General features: G+C 35.3%; 1 protein-coding gene across 2 annotated transcripts in view; it reads right to left on the reverse strand.

Moving 5' to 3' along the window:
* The window catches only part of CPNE8 (copine VIII), a 247,008-nt gene that overhangs the window by 56,490 nt on the left and 174,245 nt on the right, over positions 1-16,273 (reverse strand). For both annotated transcript variants that reach the window (XM_011994105.1, XM_011994097.1), the window contains one exon: positions 5,492-5,538. In XM_011994105.1, coding sequence (XP_011849495.1) covers positions 5,492-5,538 — 47 coding nt within the window. The remainder of the gene's footprint in view (positions 1-5,491; positions 5,539-16,273) is intronic.

Here is a 16,273-nt window from a genome sequence, read left to right on the forward strand (position 1 = left end):
AAGAACAACTCAATGATGGTTAGTATATTCTTAGTTATGTGCAATCATCACTATAGTGAATTTTAGAACATTTTCATCACTTCAAAAAGAAACTGTACCCATTAGTTACCATCCTAGCCCTAAATAATGAATCATCATCTTTGTGTCTCCAATTTGCCTCTTCTTGACAGTTCATAAAAATAGAATCACATAATATGTCATCTTTTGTAATTAGCTGCTTTCACTTAGCTGACAGATCTCAACTATCGTCTATCTTGTATCATGCATGTATTAGTGCTTTATTATTGTTTATTGCAGAATAGTATTCCATTGTATGGATTTTCTTTATCATTTATCACTTGTTAGACATTTGGGTTGCTTCCACAATTGGGATATTATGCTGTTATATATATTCACGTACGAGTTTTTGTGCTGATATATGTTTTTATGTCTCTTGAGTATATATCTAGGAATGAAATTGCTGGATCATATGGCAACTCTATATTTAACAATGTGAGGAACTTAGCAAAGTGTTTTTCTAAAATGGCTGTACCATTTTACATTCCCACTGATACAGTTTGGATGTTTGTCCCCTCCAAATCTCAATGTTGGTGATGGGGCCCGGTGGGAGGTGTTTAGGTCATGGGGTAGGATCCCCCATGAATGGCTTGGTACCATCTTCATGGTAACTCTGTTAGTTCATGTGAGAGGTGGTTGTTAAAAAGAGCATGGTACCTCCTCCTCTTTTGCTCCCACCATGTAATATGCTGGATGCCCCTTTGCACTCCATCATGATTGAAAGCTTCCTGGGCCTCACCAGAAGCCAGGCAAATGCTGGTGCCATGCTTATGCAGCCTGCAGAACTGTGAGCTAAATAAACCTACTTTCTTTATAAATTACCCGGTCTCAGGTATTCCTTTACAGCAATGTGAATGAACTAACACAACCACCAACAATGTTAGGAGGATTCTGATTTCTTCATATCGTCACCAGCACTTGTTATTTGACCGTTTTCTTATAGTCACCCTAGTGGGTATGAAATGATATCTCATTGTAGTTTTGATTTGGATCTCCTGATGCCTAAGTTGGCCAAGAATCATTTCATGTGCTTATAGGCCACTTTATATATTCTTCTTTGGAGAAATCTCTATTTAGATCCTTTGCCCACTTTTAACATTGGATTATTTGTCTTTTTTATTGAATTGTAAGTTATTTATATATTCTAGATTCAAGTCCCTCATGAGATGTATGATTTGCAAACATTTTTTCCACTCTGGGGGATGTCTTTTCATTTTCTTGATAGTGTCCTTCAAAGCATAAAAAGTTTTGATTTTGAAGTTCATTTTATCTATTTTGTTGTTGTTGCTTATGAGTTTGGTGTCTTATTTAAGAATCAACTGCCAAATCCAAGGTCAGGAAGATGCAGCCCTCTGTTTTCTTCTGAGAATTATATAGCATTAGCTTTTACATTTAAGTATTTGATCCACTTTGAGTTAATTTTTGTATGTGGGAAGAGTCCAATTTCATGCTTTTGCATGTGGCTATCCAGTTGTCCCAGCACCATTTGCTAAGAAGACCAGTCTTCCCCCATTGCATTGTTTTGGTATTATTCTTGAAATCAGTTGACCTCAGACATCAGGGTTTACTTCTGCAAACTTGTATCCATTTCACTGATCTGTATAATCATCTTTATGCCAATAGGACACCGTCTTAATTACTGTTGCTTTGTAGTAAGTTTTAAAAGTGAGAAATATGACGACTCCTACTTCAATGTTCTTTTTCAAGTTTGCTTTAGCTCTTTTGGGTCCTTTGCAATTTCATATTAATTTCCATATGAATTTCCTCCAAAAAGTCCTTTCAGACTTTGATAAGGATTGCTTTAAATAAATTTCATGTTAATTTCCATATGAATTTCTTCCACAACATCCTTTCAGATTTTGATAAAGATTGCTTTAAATCTGTAGATCACTTTGGTGAATAGTGCCACCTTAACAGTGTGGAGTCTTCTAATCCATGAGCATGGCTGGTTTTTCTCTTTATTTTGATTTTTAATTTATCTCAACAATGTTTTTTTTTTTTTTTCAGAAACTAGTTTGCACTTATCTTGTTTCAGAGTCGTTGGACTATAAGTTTTGCACTTCTCTTGTTTTCCATTCTTTTAACCATATTTGCTTATTTTATGAACAGGTATTCACAATTTCACAATCAGTACACTATAAAAAGACTTCCATAAAGAAATTACTCTCCAATGTTCTTAGCTCACCTAATTGACTAGTGCTAGTCACCTTCCGTTAGCTCATTATGTATACTTCTAATATTTATGCATTTATATTGTTATGTGCCCTGATTTTTACATAAAGGGCAGCACACTGATAACTGATAACTCTGTTCTCTACTTTGGTCTTTTCATTTAACAATATATCTTAGAAGTCTTTCCACATTAGTAGAAAGAATGGTCCACTTTCCTTTCTTCTCTCTTTTTCCCCTACCCTCCCCCTCCCTCCTTCCCTCCCTTCCTTCCTTCCTTCTTTTCCCTCATTCTTTCCTTTTGGCGGCTGCATAGTGTTTCATTCTGTGGCTGAACCACAGTTTATTTTACCAGTACTCAGCTGGTATACTCTATGAAGCTTTCTGATTTTTTTTTTTTTTTTTTTTTTTACAAATTACTATGAACTATGGCATTTTCTGTGAGTGCAGGTAATTCTGTATTACATATATTTCCAGAAGAAGAATTGCCAGTTACATTTATTCATAAGTATAATATTCCTTTTGATACTATGATAAATTGTTTTCTGAATTTCATTTTCTAATTGTTTCTTGGAAGTGCATAAAAGAACTGAGTTTTATATATTGATCTTCTATCCTGAAAACTTGCTGAACTTATTTATTGGTTATAGTAGATTTTCAGTGGATTCCTTAGGGTTTTCTGTATATAAGATCATGCCATCTGCAATAAGGATACTTTTATTTCTCCCCTTCTTATCTGGATATTTTGTATTTAGTTTTCTTGCCTAATGGCCTTGGCTACAACCTCCAGTATAATGTTGGATAGAAGAGGTGGGAGCATACCTTTTTGTCTTGTTTTTTATCTCAGGAGGAAAATGTCAAGCTTTTCACCACTAAGTATCACGTTATTTGTGGACTTTACATAGATTCCCTCATTGGATTAGGAAATCCCTATTTCTAGTTTGTTGAGTGTTTTTAACATGAAAGTGCACTGGACTTTGTAAAATGTGTTTTCTGCATCAATTGAGATGATCGTGTGGTTTCAGTGTTTTCTTCTATCGAAAGGGTGTTGATAATGGTTTGGCTGTGTCCCCACCCAAATTTTATCTTGAACTGTAGCTCCCATAATTCCCATGTGCCATGGGAAAGGCCCGGTGGGAGGGAATTGAATCATAGGGGTGGGTCTTTCCCATGTTATTCTCATGATAGTGAATAAGTCTCAAAAGATCTGATGGTTTTATAAAGGGGAGTCCCTTTGCAAATGCTCTCTTGCCTGCCACCATGCAAGACGTAACTTTGTTCCTCATTCTCCTTCTGTCATGATTGTGAGGCCTCCCTCACCATGTAGAACTGTGAGTGAATTAAACCTCTTTCCTTCATAAATTACCCAGTCTTGGGTATCTCTTTATTAGCAGCATGAAAGAAGACTAATACAGGTGTGTTATGTTATTTGATTTTTCAATATTAAAAATCCTCTCATTGCAAGGACAAATCTTACTTTGTTAGGGTGTGTAATTCTCTTGGTATCAAGATAATATTAACCTCACAAAATGAGCTGGGAAGTAACCTTCTTTCATATTTCAGAAGAGTCTGTGAAGAATTGGAATTAATTCCTCTTTAGATATTTGTTAGAATTCACCAATGAAGCTCCCTGGCCCTGGGTTGAGATTAACATTGTGGATAGTCTTCTAAAAATCACTAATTCAGTCATTTACTTGTTATAGGTCTACTAGGATTATCTGTTTCTTCTCAAGTCAATGTTTCTTCTCAAATCAAAAATGTTTGTCTTTTTATTGAATAAATTCTTTCTTATCTTAATAGTTGTGCTAGTATTTATCAGTGAACAAAATATAGTATTTTAAAGCGTTGGATTTTAGGTATTATTTCTTTTTGTTTTTTTTGTTTTATTTTGTTTTGTTTTTGAGATGGAGTCTCACTGTCGCCCAGTTTGGAGTACAGTGGCGCAATCTTGGCTCACTGCAACCTCTGCCTCTCGGCTTCAAGCAATTCTCCTGCCTCTGCCTCCTGAGTAGCTGGGACTTCAGGTGTGCACCACCATGCTTGGCTAACTTTTGCATTTTTCGCAGAGATGGGGTTCACCATGTTGCCCACGCTGGTCTCAAACTACTGACCTCAGGTGATATGCCCCCCTCAGCCTCCCAAAGTGCTGGTATTACAGGCATGAGCCACCATGCCTGGCCTTAGGTATTATTTCTATGTTCTGTATTATGCTGAATAAAACACGAGTAAAAATGATTAATGGAAACCACACTGTTGGAGAATGAATGTGACATGCAGTGAAAGCTGAATTAGAGTCTGGTCTTATCTGTAGTTCTAACTCTAGAACTAACAAGCCAAGTGTGTTTATTAGTAAAAATATTTCCTGGATCTGAGGGTCCTCACTTGTATAAGAGGAGGGTTCAATTAAGTGATTTCTAAGGTACTTTCTTCCCTAAAATTTCTTTTATTTTGTAAAATGTGAATCATTGTGAGATAAATATGAAATAAAGACAATATAAGGTGGGATCCATAGATATAATAAGCCATTTGAAAGAAAAAATAGACAAATATAAACTAGTGGCAACTTCTGGTAAAAGTTACATAATGAGGTTCACATTCTGATGATACATAATAACTAATTTCAAATGATTGTTCTGTTTGAAATAAAGTCGCTTCAACACAAAAGTCCACTATCTTTTTTTTCTTAAAAGGGTTAATACATAAATTATGAATATCCATACATGGACTGTTACATATCAGTCCCTCTAAGTGAATTAGATATTAATGTGTTAACATGAGTAATTATTAAAAATTAATAATTGAGTAAATGTGAACCAACTTTATAAAGGACAGATACTGTTGAATTATATTTATATAAATTCATACATACAAAAGTACTATAAAAATGAGGATTATCACTTGATACACTTCAGAATTATAGTTATATAAAGAAAAGAACAGAGGGTAGCAGAATGGGTCAGAGATATACAATAGGCTTCAGTACATCTAAAATTTGTATTCTTTTAAACACATGTAAAACAATGATAATATTTCAATATATAATAAATCTCAATGACACTATTAGCATTTTTGTTACATTATTTCTAGCCTTTTGTATATCTGAACTATTTCACAACATTAAAAAGAAAGAAAAATTTATGTATATTTTATATGGAAAACTTCAGAAGTATATGAATATAGGAATAAATTAACACTCATGAAAATATAAATTTATTTTTCATATAATTGCTGATGATTTTTATCAGGGGATAACCAAACCACTCACCATTTGATGCTGTAAAATCAATAGCCACTGTGAAATTGATTTGCGTCCTGAAATAGAAGTAAACAAGAATCATTAATAATGAAACAACCTGATAAAAGGAGTTTCTTTTCCATTTGGGTTATATGTTTTAATGTCACTAATTTCTCAAACGTTAATTAAGAGCAATATATTACAGTACATATTGCATAGCATCAGAAAGGCAGTTTTACATGGTAAGAACTTGGCAAAAATGTATTTATAGTTACATATATTTATAGTCACATAAAATGAAAACTAAAGTCTCAGGAATAAAAGTAGCTCCTATTTTGGAGTATGATAACTAAGTAAGTGACTCACAACAAAGTAGTCAAAATGCAAATAATTGTTTTCCAGCCTCAATGCCACCATTTATTATTACTTTATCTGTTTCCAAAATTGTTCTGTAGTAATCATGAAATTAGCATGCCCTTAAAAGTGTTGCATTGCTAAAATCATCTCTAATAATGTCATTCCTTAAACTAATTCTATTTGACAATTCCCCAAACACAAGATTTTCTCCAGCATCCCTTCCTGATAAAACTCACAAGAAGCTAGGCATTGAAGGAACACTCCGCAAAATAATAAGGGCCATCTATGACAAATTCACAGCCAACATCATACTGAATGGGCAAAAACTGGAAACATTCCTCTTGAGAACTGGAACAAGTCAAGGATGCCCACTCTCACCACTCCTATTCCACATAGTACTGGAAGAGCTGGCCAGAGCAATGTGGCAAGAGAAAGAAATAAAAGGCATCCAAATGGGAAAATAAGTCAAACCATCTCTCTTCACGGACCATACAATTCTGTACCTAGAAAATCCTAAATACTACACTAAAAGGCTCCTGGAACTGATAAATTCTGCAAAGTTTCAGGATACAAAATCATGTACAAAAACCAGTAGCATGTTTATACACCATAACGTTCAAGCTGAGGGCTAAATGAAGAATGCAATCCCATTCACAAGGGTGACACACAAAAAATAAATATATATAGGAATAAATCTAACCAAGGCAGTGAAATATATCTACCAGGAGAACCATAAAACACTTCAAAAGAAATCATAGAACATAACAAAAGAAAAAACATTCCATACTCATGCATTGGAACAATCAAAATTATTACAATGGGCACACTGCCCAAAACAATCTAAATATTCAATGCTATTCCTATCAAACTACTAACGTCATTTTTCACAGAATTGGGAAAAACTATTCTAAAGTTCCTAGGGAACCCAGAAAGAGCCTGAAGAGTCAAAGCAATCTTAAGCAAAAAGAACAAAGCCAGAGGCATCACATTACCTGACTTTTTAGTATAAGACTAACCAAAACAGCATAGCACTGGTACAAAAACAGACACACAGACCAATGGAACAGAATAGAGAGCCCAGAGATAAAGCTGCACATCTATAGATATCTGATCTTGGACAAAGTTGACTAAAATAAGCAATGGGGAAATTTACTGAATAGCATTTTATTGAATAGCATCTATTTCACAAATGGTGCTAGAATAACTGGCTGGCCACATGCAGAAGAATGAAACTTGACCCCTACCTTTCACCATATACAAAAATTATTAAATCAAGAAGGATTAAAGATTTAAGTATGAGACCTCAAACTATAATTATCCTAGAAGAAAACCTTGAAAACACCATTCTGGATATTGGCCTTGGGAAATAATTTATGACTAAATCCTCAAAAGTAATCATAACAAAAACAAAATTGATAAGTAGGACCTAATTAATCTAAAGAGCATCTGCACAACAAAAGAAACTATCAATAGAGTGAACAGACAACCTAGAGAATGGGAGAAAATATTCACAAACTATGCATCTGACGAAAGTCTGATATCCAGAATCTACAAGGAACTTAAACCAACAAGCAAAAAACCCAATTAAAAAATGGGCAAAAGACATGAACAGACACTTCTAAACTAGCCAACATACATGAAAAAAATGCTTCACACCAGTAATCATCAGAGAAATGCAGATCACAAGCACAATGAGATAACATCTCACGTTAGTCAGAATGGCTCTTACAATAGTGTCAAAAAACAACAGAGGTTGGTCAGGCTGTGGAAGAAAGGGAAGAATGCTTATACAATGTTGGTGAGAATGTAAACTAGTTCCAGCCACTGTGGAAAGCAGTTTGGAGTTTTCTCAAAGAACTTAGAACTACCACTGGACTCAGCAATCCCATCACTGGGCATATACCCAAAAGAAAACAAATCATTTTACCAAAAAGACACATGCACTCCATGTTCATTGCAGCATCATTCAGAATAGTGAAGACATGGAGCTAACCTAGGCGCTCATCAACAGTGGATTAGATATAAAAAAAAGTGGTACATACACACCACGGAATGCTACACAGCCACAACAAAGAATAAAGTCATGCCCTTTGCAGCAACTTGGATATAGGTGGAGACCAATATCCTAGGCAAATTAATGCAGGGACAGAAAGCAAACACCACACATTCTTCCCTATAAGTGTGAGCTAAACATTGGGTACTCATGGACATAAAGATGGCAACAACAGACACTGGTGACTATTAGAGGAGAGAAGGAAGAAGGATGTCTTGAGAGCTGAAAAATGAACTGTTGGGTACTATGCTCAGTACCTGGGTGACGGGATCATTTGTACCCTTAACCTCAGCATCACACAATATATCCAGGTAACAAACATGCACATGTAACTCTTGAATCTAAAATAAAAGGTGAAAAAAGAAACACACAGGATTTTCTTTTGTTTTCTTCAGAAATGAAGTATTTCAGACACTAGTAGTCTCCCATTGCTCACAGCATTTCTCTCTGTGTGTTTTTGTGTATGTGTATGTGTATGTGTATGTGTATGTGTGCATGTGTGTGTGGTGTATTTACAGATATAGATAAATACAGATATGTAGTGATTGATGAAATATGTTACAAAATGCTCCTCAACTTGCAGTGGGGTTACATCCTGATAAATCAACCATAAGTTGAAAACACTGTAAGACAAACGCATTTAAATACCTTACCTAAGGAAAGTCATAGTTAACTCTAGCCTATTTTATTGTGCTCTGAATGCTTCCATTAGCCTATAGCTGGGCAAAATAATCTGGCAACACAGTACACTTCGGAGTATCAGTTGTTTACCCAGTGATCCTGTGGCTGACTGGGAGCTGTGGCCACTGCCCAGCATCAGGAGAGCATATCATACTGCTTTTCTTTCTACTGAATGCGTATTGATTTTGCACCATGGTAAAGAAAAATCTTGTTGAACTATTGTAACTTGGGGACCGTGTGTGTGTGTGTGTGTGTGTGTGTATGTGTGTGTGTGTGTGTACATATATGTGTGTATATATGTGTGTGTGTATGTGTGTGTATATATATATGTGTGTGTGTGTGTGTGTGTGTATATATATATATATATTTCAGCACATGGTTGTTACCCAAAGTTATTTTACTGAATTAGTTTAGTTTTTTTTTTTTTTCTGATGGAAACTAATGAGGTGGTGGCATTCACATAAAAAATTCACTTTTTTGAGCATACCTATGACTCTATATGTAATTCCATCTCTTTCTTACCAGAGAAACTATACAAACACAAATACATGACAATGCTATAAATACTGTAATAACCTGGAATCACATTTAATCTACAAAATAATTTTTAATTAAAAGTAAATCATCTGAAAACGAGTACCTTATTTTTTTTTAGCAACAAATTACTTTTGAACACACAGCACAATTGATTTAACACTTTGAAGTTTGGAACTATTGGATAAATAATGACGGGATTTAAATAAAGCAATCTGATTCTGCTATTACAGCACAGGGTCCCTTGTAGTTCTCTTTGTAAAAACTATAGTGATATTTCCTTCTTTCTCCAAATACCCAGCCTGGAAAGACCTAAATGCAACGCAGGTATTGAATCAAATTCACACATTGTTTTTTTTTCCCCTACGGAAACAACAACCTTTCTTGCTTACATTTAACAAAAACTAGTATAGATTCCCTTTATATGAATAGTTATATGGTATTTTTTTCTCAGAGCAGAAATCAGGTTTATAGGCTAAGAATACAGGCTAATTTGGAGCATAATACTAACCAGCATGAACCTAAGTGAGTACAAATTTTAAAAAAAAGAATATAGTAAGACTTCTGGGAGAACATTTTCAGATAAAAGCCCCTTTGAGGGACTGAAAAGAACAATCACCATCAGCACATTGCTTTGTCATGCTGTGGTAGGGAGAGAAATGACTGTGACACACAGCAGTATGGTAGGTTAGAAAGGGTGTGGATTTTGAATCTGAATGAACTGGGTTTGAGTCCCAGCAACCCAGTTGGTGACCTTAGCCAAATTTCAAAACTCTTGGAGGGCAGGTACCTGGACCATAGAAATGAAATGAGAACTGAAAGGAAACAACATGAGATATTACATACATGTTTTATTTTACACACATAATATATATACATATATCATAAGATATTCACATTATATATATCACACATTACATATAATGTGACGTTACATGGCTACTACCAGTTAACCACACAATAATTTTAAAGAGAAGATACTATCATCTTCTTTTTACAGAGAAGGAAATCTATGCTTACAAAACTTAATAATTTCCACACCAGTAATAAACAAGAGCATTGGAATTTGAATTCACATTCAACTACAAAGACCATAATCATAACCTCTATACTAATCTGTTTCTCCAGTTAAATATTTGCAAACTTCCTGGCTATAATAGGCACACAATAAAGGATATGGATTCTATTATTAATATTATGCTGTAATCCTGGAAAAAATTCTACATAGATGTTCTTAATGGTAAAAAAAAATCTGGATATAATCTCATGCTTGGGCAAATTTTTCCTTCTATCAAATATGTTATCAAATATATAAATAAAATAATCTGTATATATTCTTTTTTGTTATTTTATTCAAATAACACCTCATTAGGAATAAAAAATAACTTTGAGCTTTAAGAATATATGTTTTAACAGATCATAAAGATCAATTTTGAAGTCCAGTCTTTGGTTCAATGTCGGTACACTGTAGGAAAATACACATTATTATCTTGATTCAACTCTCTCTTGTAACAGCATCTGCACAATGCTTTCCACATATTGAAACCTCATGGTATTTGCTGGACGAATGGATACATTTGTTTTATGATTGTTTCTAACTTGTTCTCCAGGGTAGCCCAGGATGTGTGGCATAAACGTCAACTTCCTAGAAGAATTGGTTGCAGATACAAGACTTCAGTAGTCATAGATGCAAAGGTCCTCTCAAAGCCAAAGTTGTGCCTACCAAAGCTATAAAGAAAAGTTATGGCTATTCACTAAAGAACCATACATAAGAGTTAAAAAGAAGGAGACAGCAGAGGCCAGGCACAGTGGATCACACTTATAATCCCAGCACTCTGAGAGGCTGAGGTGGGAGGATCACTTGAAGCCAGGAGTTCAAGACCAGCCTGGGCAACATATTGGGATCCAGTCTGAATACGAACTTTAAAAAATAACCAGGTGGGGTGGTGTACACTTGTAGTCCCAACTACATAGGAGGCTGAGGTGTGATGATTTCTTCAGCCTAGGAATTTGAGGCTGCAGTGAGCTATAATTGCACTATTGCACTCCAGCTTGGGCAACAGAGTGAGACACTATTAAAAAATGAAAATAAAAAGGAGCAAATATTTAGAATTAAACTAACTTACTAAAACTATAAATAGCTAAACTACATTACAAAACTATGTAGACTATGTACAACAAAACAATGAACTGTAGAAAAGAAGAAAAGAAAAAGAGAGGGAAGGAAGGTAAGAAGGAAGGAAGGAAGAAGAACGAAAGGCAGGACCAATGAGCACTGTTGAAATCCAGGGCACTTTTTGTATCTACGACTACTGAAGTCTTGTATCTGCAACCAATGCTTCTAGCAAGTTGATGGTTATGCTACACATCCTAGGCTACCCTGAAGAACAAGTTAGAAACAATCATAAAAAATATGCGTCCACTTGCCCAGTAAATACAGTGAGGTGGTTTCCAATATGTGGAAACTTATACTCTTAAGCTTAAGTATAAAAGGTGGATGCATTCGTTTAGCACTAAATGATAAATAAGACCATTTGGTAATTACAGTGCAACAGAGACACTCAATGAGTAAAGCAGAATCCTGAAGCATATTTGATGACTGATTGATGACAAGATTTGGTTAATTCTTTGTCTCAATCTGCATGTCAGGAAGGATCTCTCGCCTTTATTACTTTGAATCAGCAGCAGCATTCAGCTGAGAAGGAAAATACCATGGCTTACTAAATAAAGCAGCTCATGGTAGCGATGGTCACTAGGCTAACTACTATCATACCATTGAGATTTTTCTACTTAGAAAACCACAGTTCAACAATGATTTATGGAGCACCTTCCAACGGCCAAGCACTGTGCTGTAGGATCAAGAGAAACAGGAGCAAATGAAACACCATTCTTGAACTCACAGGGCAAAACTCCAGTTTTATATTGTTAAAAAACAATGACAAAGATAACACAGCATTTTATCATTGAATTCAAAATCAATAGCATAACCTAAAACTCACCTGCACATTTACTGTGAACATCAGTTTGTTCAACCCCATGATTCCTAAGGGTTTCCATTCATATTATGATACATACTTATCAAATCAAGTGCCATACTCTATGTATTTAGAAAATAATAACTGATAAAATTTTTAAAGAAAGTTCCTAGCAATAATATAACCTCAAGTTATAAAACAGGTTTCTTGAAGACTTAAATAAACAATCTGTTATGAAAGTAAACCAAACAACATTTCAGTCAGTCAAGTTGTTACCCTTTTTCATTCTCTAATATTGCTTGAAGCCTAATGTTAGAGGAAAAAAATCAATCATGTGTCAAAGTAAAAAAAAAATCCAAATTTATACAAGATTACTCCTGACAGAATATTCATAAACAATCACATTTAAATCCTCGAAACATCTTGTTTAGGAAGTGTTACTTTAGCTGTCATTTTATGTTTCAGAAGCAGAAAAGACAGAAGGATTTCATAAAATCCAGTTAGCAGCATTATATTTTAGAATATAAAAAAGTTATGCCTGCCAAATTGCATGAGTTAGTACTAACATCTCATGAGACTTCCCAATACATATGTCCTAGTACTACTAAAATATGCACTTGGAAAATGTCCCTATTTTACTCTACCATCTTTCCAAAAGCTGTGAATGACAGAGAAATCAGATGTCAAGATGAGAATAATTTACTAGAACAGCAAAGATCCACAGGAAACAAGTATATATGGGAGTATCAAAGAAAACTAGACACACATGTACACATACAGAGAGTAATACCATTTTACACGTGTTTTCTACAGCTGTTATTATGAATTCATTACAGAGAACTAACAAAACTCTGATGGGGATGTGCATAAGGCTTGTTTTCCTTTCTTACCAATTTCAAATCTGGTTCAGTTGCACAAAGTGAACTTTGTAAATTATACAATGAATTTCTCCCACTCCTCTTTAAATTAATCCTGACAAACAGATTCAGATCCACTAGCTGTTGGTATCTAGAACTCAAAAATGTAGTTGGGATGCCCATCCAACAATAATATTCCTCTCATTCTTTCCATGTTGGTATCAGGACTATGCTTCTGCCTTGATTTACCAATATGCATTTTAGTTCACACTTTGGTTATGGAACACGTCCTGAAGCCCTGGTGCACTTGCCTCAAACATTGTCATCCAACCTAACCCTTCTTGACCTTCTTTCACCATGGGCTAAACTCTGAGCCCTTTTCTGTCTTATTTTCTTGCTTTTCTTAAAAGTGGTTCAACTACCTGAATGACAATGCAGACAGATGCCTGATTCCAAACTTTGCTGCATCTTCAAAATTCTAGCATCCCATGCGCATGAACTACTCAGTGAATTAAGATCTTGCCAAGTAAGATATCCTAGAATGAGGGCAGGTTTTGAGATGCACAAATGCAATTCAGATATAAATACCTTCACTTATGATTCATGTGACCTTGAGAAAACTATTCGACCTTCTGCAGCTCACTTGTAAACAATTATAAAACCTTCCTTGGATTGTTGCTGTGAGGACCATAAAAGCACCTGTCCTTTAGAAGGCCCATTAAGTAGTTGATTCATTATTATCACGATTACTGATACTAGTTTTTCAGAACCCAAGTTTAGCATACTTCTTTGAATACTGGATTGTATAATGCTTATCAAATTTCTGGGTCTACCAGAGGTTCGGGTTATTTCTCAGTATCTGACCCTCCCATGTCAGATTTCCTTTCCTTCACACCCACTAATAAGGTCCCAACCTGCCCAACCCAAAACTGCACTATGAATTTATGATCTAACCTTATTAGGTGTTATCTAGGTACTTCCTCAAACAAAATTCTACTGCATGAAGTAATTGTAAACTTTGACTTTTGCCTTATTTTCTATCCTTTCTTTCCTTCACGCACTCTGGATTCCTGGGGATCAGTGAAATGTCAAAAGTAACAGTAAAAAAAAATAACTGGAGACAAGAGATATGATTCCTCAACTTTTTATTCTTCATTCTTACTGAATCCAGTTTTTACAAATCAACAAAACTTTCTAATTTCTCTAGACTTTGAAGATTGATTTCTATATTTTTTCACACAATAATACTACTCCAAAATACAACTTTACAAGGAGGCTAGCTTATCTTCGTGCAATTCAAGAACACCTTATCAAAAAGGTATGCAAAATTGCTAATCTTTTTTCTAACCAATAGTTAGAAAATATATGTGACATAATCAAAATAAGCTAACAAAATAATCAACCCCAAACCGAAAATGTAAGCACTGTCCATCAAAATCCCATTTAAAATGAGGTAGGTGCCAGAGACGTAATGCCTGCCTAGTAGGAAGATAGTGAACTCTTGAGTCATATAGACTGGAGTTTGAATCCCAGAATCACCACTAGCTAGCTAGTTGTGACTCCTTGCAAAACTATCAACTCTCTGGGTCTCAGTTTTCTCATGACAGATAGGTAACAACCACTTTGAAGGAGACTTTTAAATGTTAGAAATAAAACTCTAAAGTACTTGCACATAGCAAATACTCTACATGCTGGAAGACGAATTCCTTGAGTAACCCATGCCATTTTCTCCTAGTTCACAATAATCCTCTTCTCTGTTGGGTCAGAAGAGAGTTCCTTCTTTATATTAACATAAATTTATCTTTCATTAGTCCTTCCTGTAATGTGGGTTAGTGATGTATCAAGGGTGGGGCAATGAAGCTCCAACCAGTACAGGCAGTAGAGGGGTACACTGTCTGTACAGAACTTAAATATAGTAATATATCATGTGCATATGCAAACTACATTTTAATATTACCATACACTAGCAATTCTAAGCAATGTCAGTGACAAACTTTTTCCCACCCTACTACCTCCTGCCTTTGGTGAGCTACTGTTTTTATGTATTTCTGTTTCTCCTGCTCCCAGCCCCCAACCTTTTAATTGCCCTCAACCATGAAACTATTTTAGAAATAGCAAAGTGTGTTGTTTACAAAAGAATAATTTCACAGACGTAGATGATAAAATTTTGTTCCTACAAAAGTTTCTAAGTTTCAAAGAAAAGTTATATGTTTAAAGAGAAAATCATTAGCACATCATCAGGAGGGAAAGATGTAAAGTTGTTTTTCTAGTATTAATAATAGTTTTACAAAAATTCATTGCTGTTGCATCACTCAGTTCTTTCAGTTTTCACTGTGTGTGGCTAAAAGTGCACACTGTAACCAAGCAACGTAGCTATGAAACTGCCCAATACCAACAGAGTGTCAATATTTGGCAAGATTAGTGCTAGCCCTGATGATGAGACATACCTGAAGAGTTTCCTTTGACTTTGAAATGGAGGACTCTGAAAAAACTTATCTGCAGCATAACATAAACTGGCAACGAAATCACAATCATAAAGTATGTAACTAGACATCTCTAAGCTTTCCAAGTATACATTTTTTTTTTCCAGATGGAGTTTTGCTCTTGTTGCCCAGGCTGGAGTGCAATGGCACGATCTCGGCTCACTGTGACCTCTGCCTCCCGGGTTCAAGCGATTCTCCTGCCTCAGTCTCCCAAGTAGCTGGGATTACAGGCATGCACCACCACGCCTGGTGAATTTTTGTATTTTTAGTAGAGACGGGGTTTCTCCATGTTAGTCAGGCTGGTCTCAAACTCCTGACCTCAGGTGATTCGCCCACCTCGGCCTCTCAAAGTGCTGGGATTACAGGCGTGACCCACTGTGCCCAGCCCAAGTATACATTTTAAATGTACAAAAATGAGAATCAAACCTTAACCAAATCAATGTTTATGACAGTCTTCTTAATATTCCTAAAAGTTTGTTTTCTAGATCTTACTTTAGATGAGTTCAGTTTCGATATGATAATGTTCCATGTGAAAATATTTATAGACGGCAGAATGGCTTTGTTTTTATTAGATTTAACCCTACTCAGCACCGCAGGGTTTAGCTTTCCACTAATTTGATAAATGAAAGTACTTGGGTGCCACAACAAAAAGCATTATAAAAAATCCTAGACATGTATATTTCATTTTTGAATAAGAAATTGGATTAATGGGAAAAAAACTTTATAGTGTTGCATGTTCTGGCAAGACGTGCTCCCTGAAGCAACATATCCAATGCAAGGACACTTTTTTTTTTTTTTTTTAAGAAGAGGTCTCGTTCTGTTGCCAGGCTGACTGCACGTCAGTAGCATCATCATGGCTCACAGCAGCCTCA

The sequence above is a fragment of the Mandrillus leucophaeus genome, unplaced genomic scaffold (genome assembly GCF_000951045.1).
Source record: "Mandrillus leucophaeus isolate KB7577 unplaced genomic scaffold, Mleu.le_1.0 Scaffold1117, whole genome shotgun sequence".
NCBI lineage: Eukaryota > Metazoa > Chordata > Mammalia > Primates > Cercopithecidae > Mandrillus > Mandrillus leucophaeus.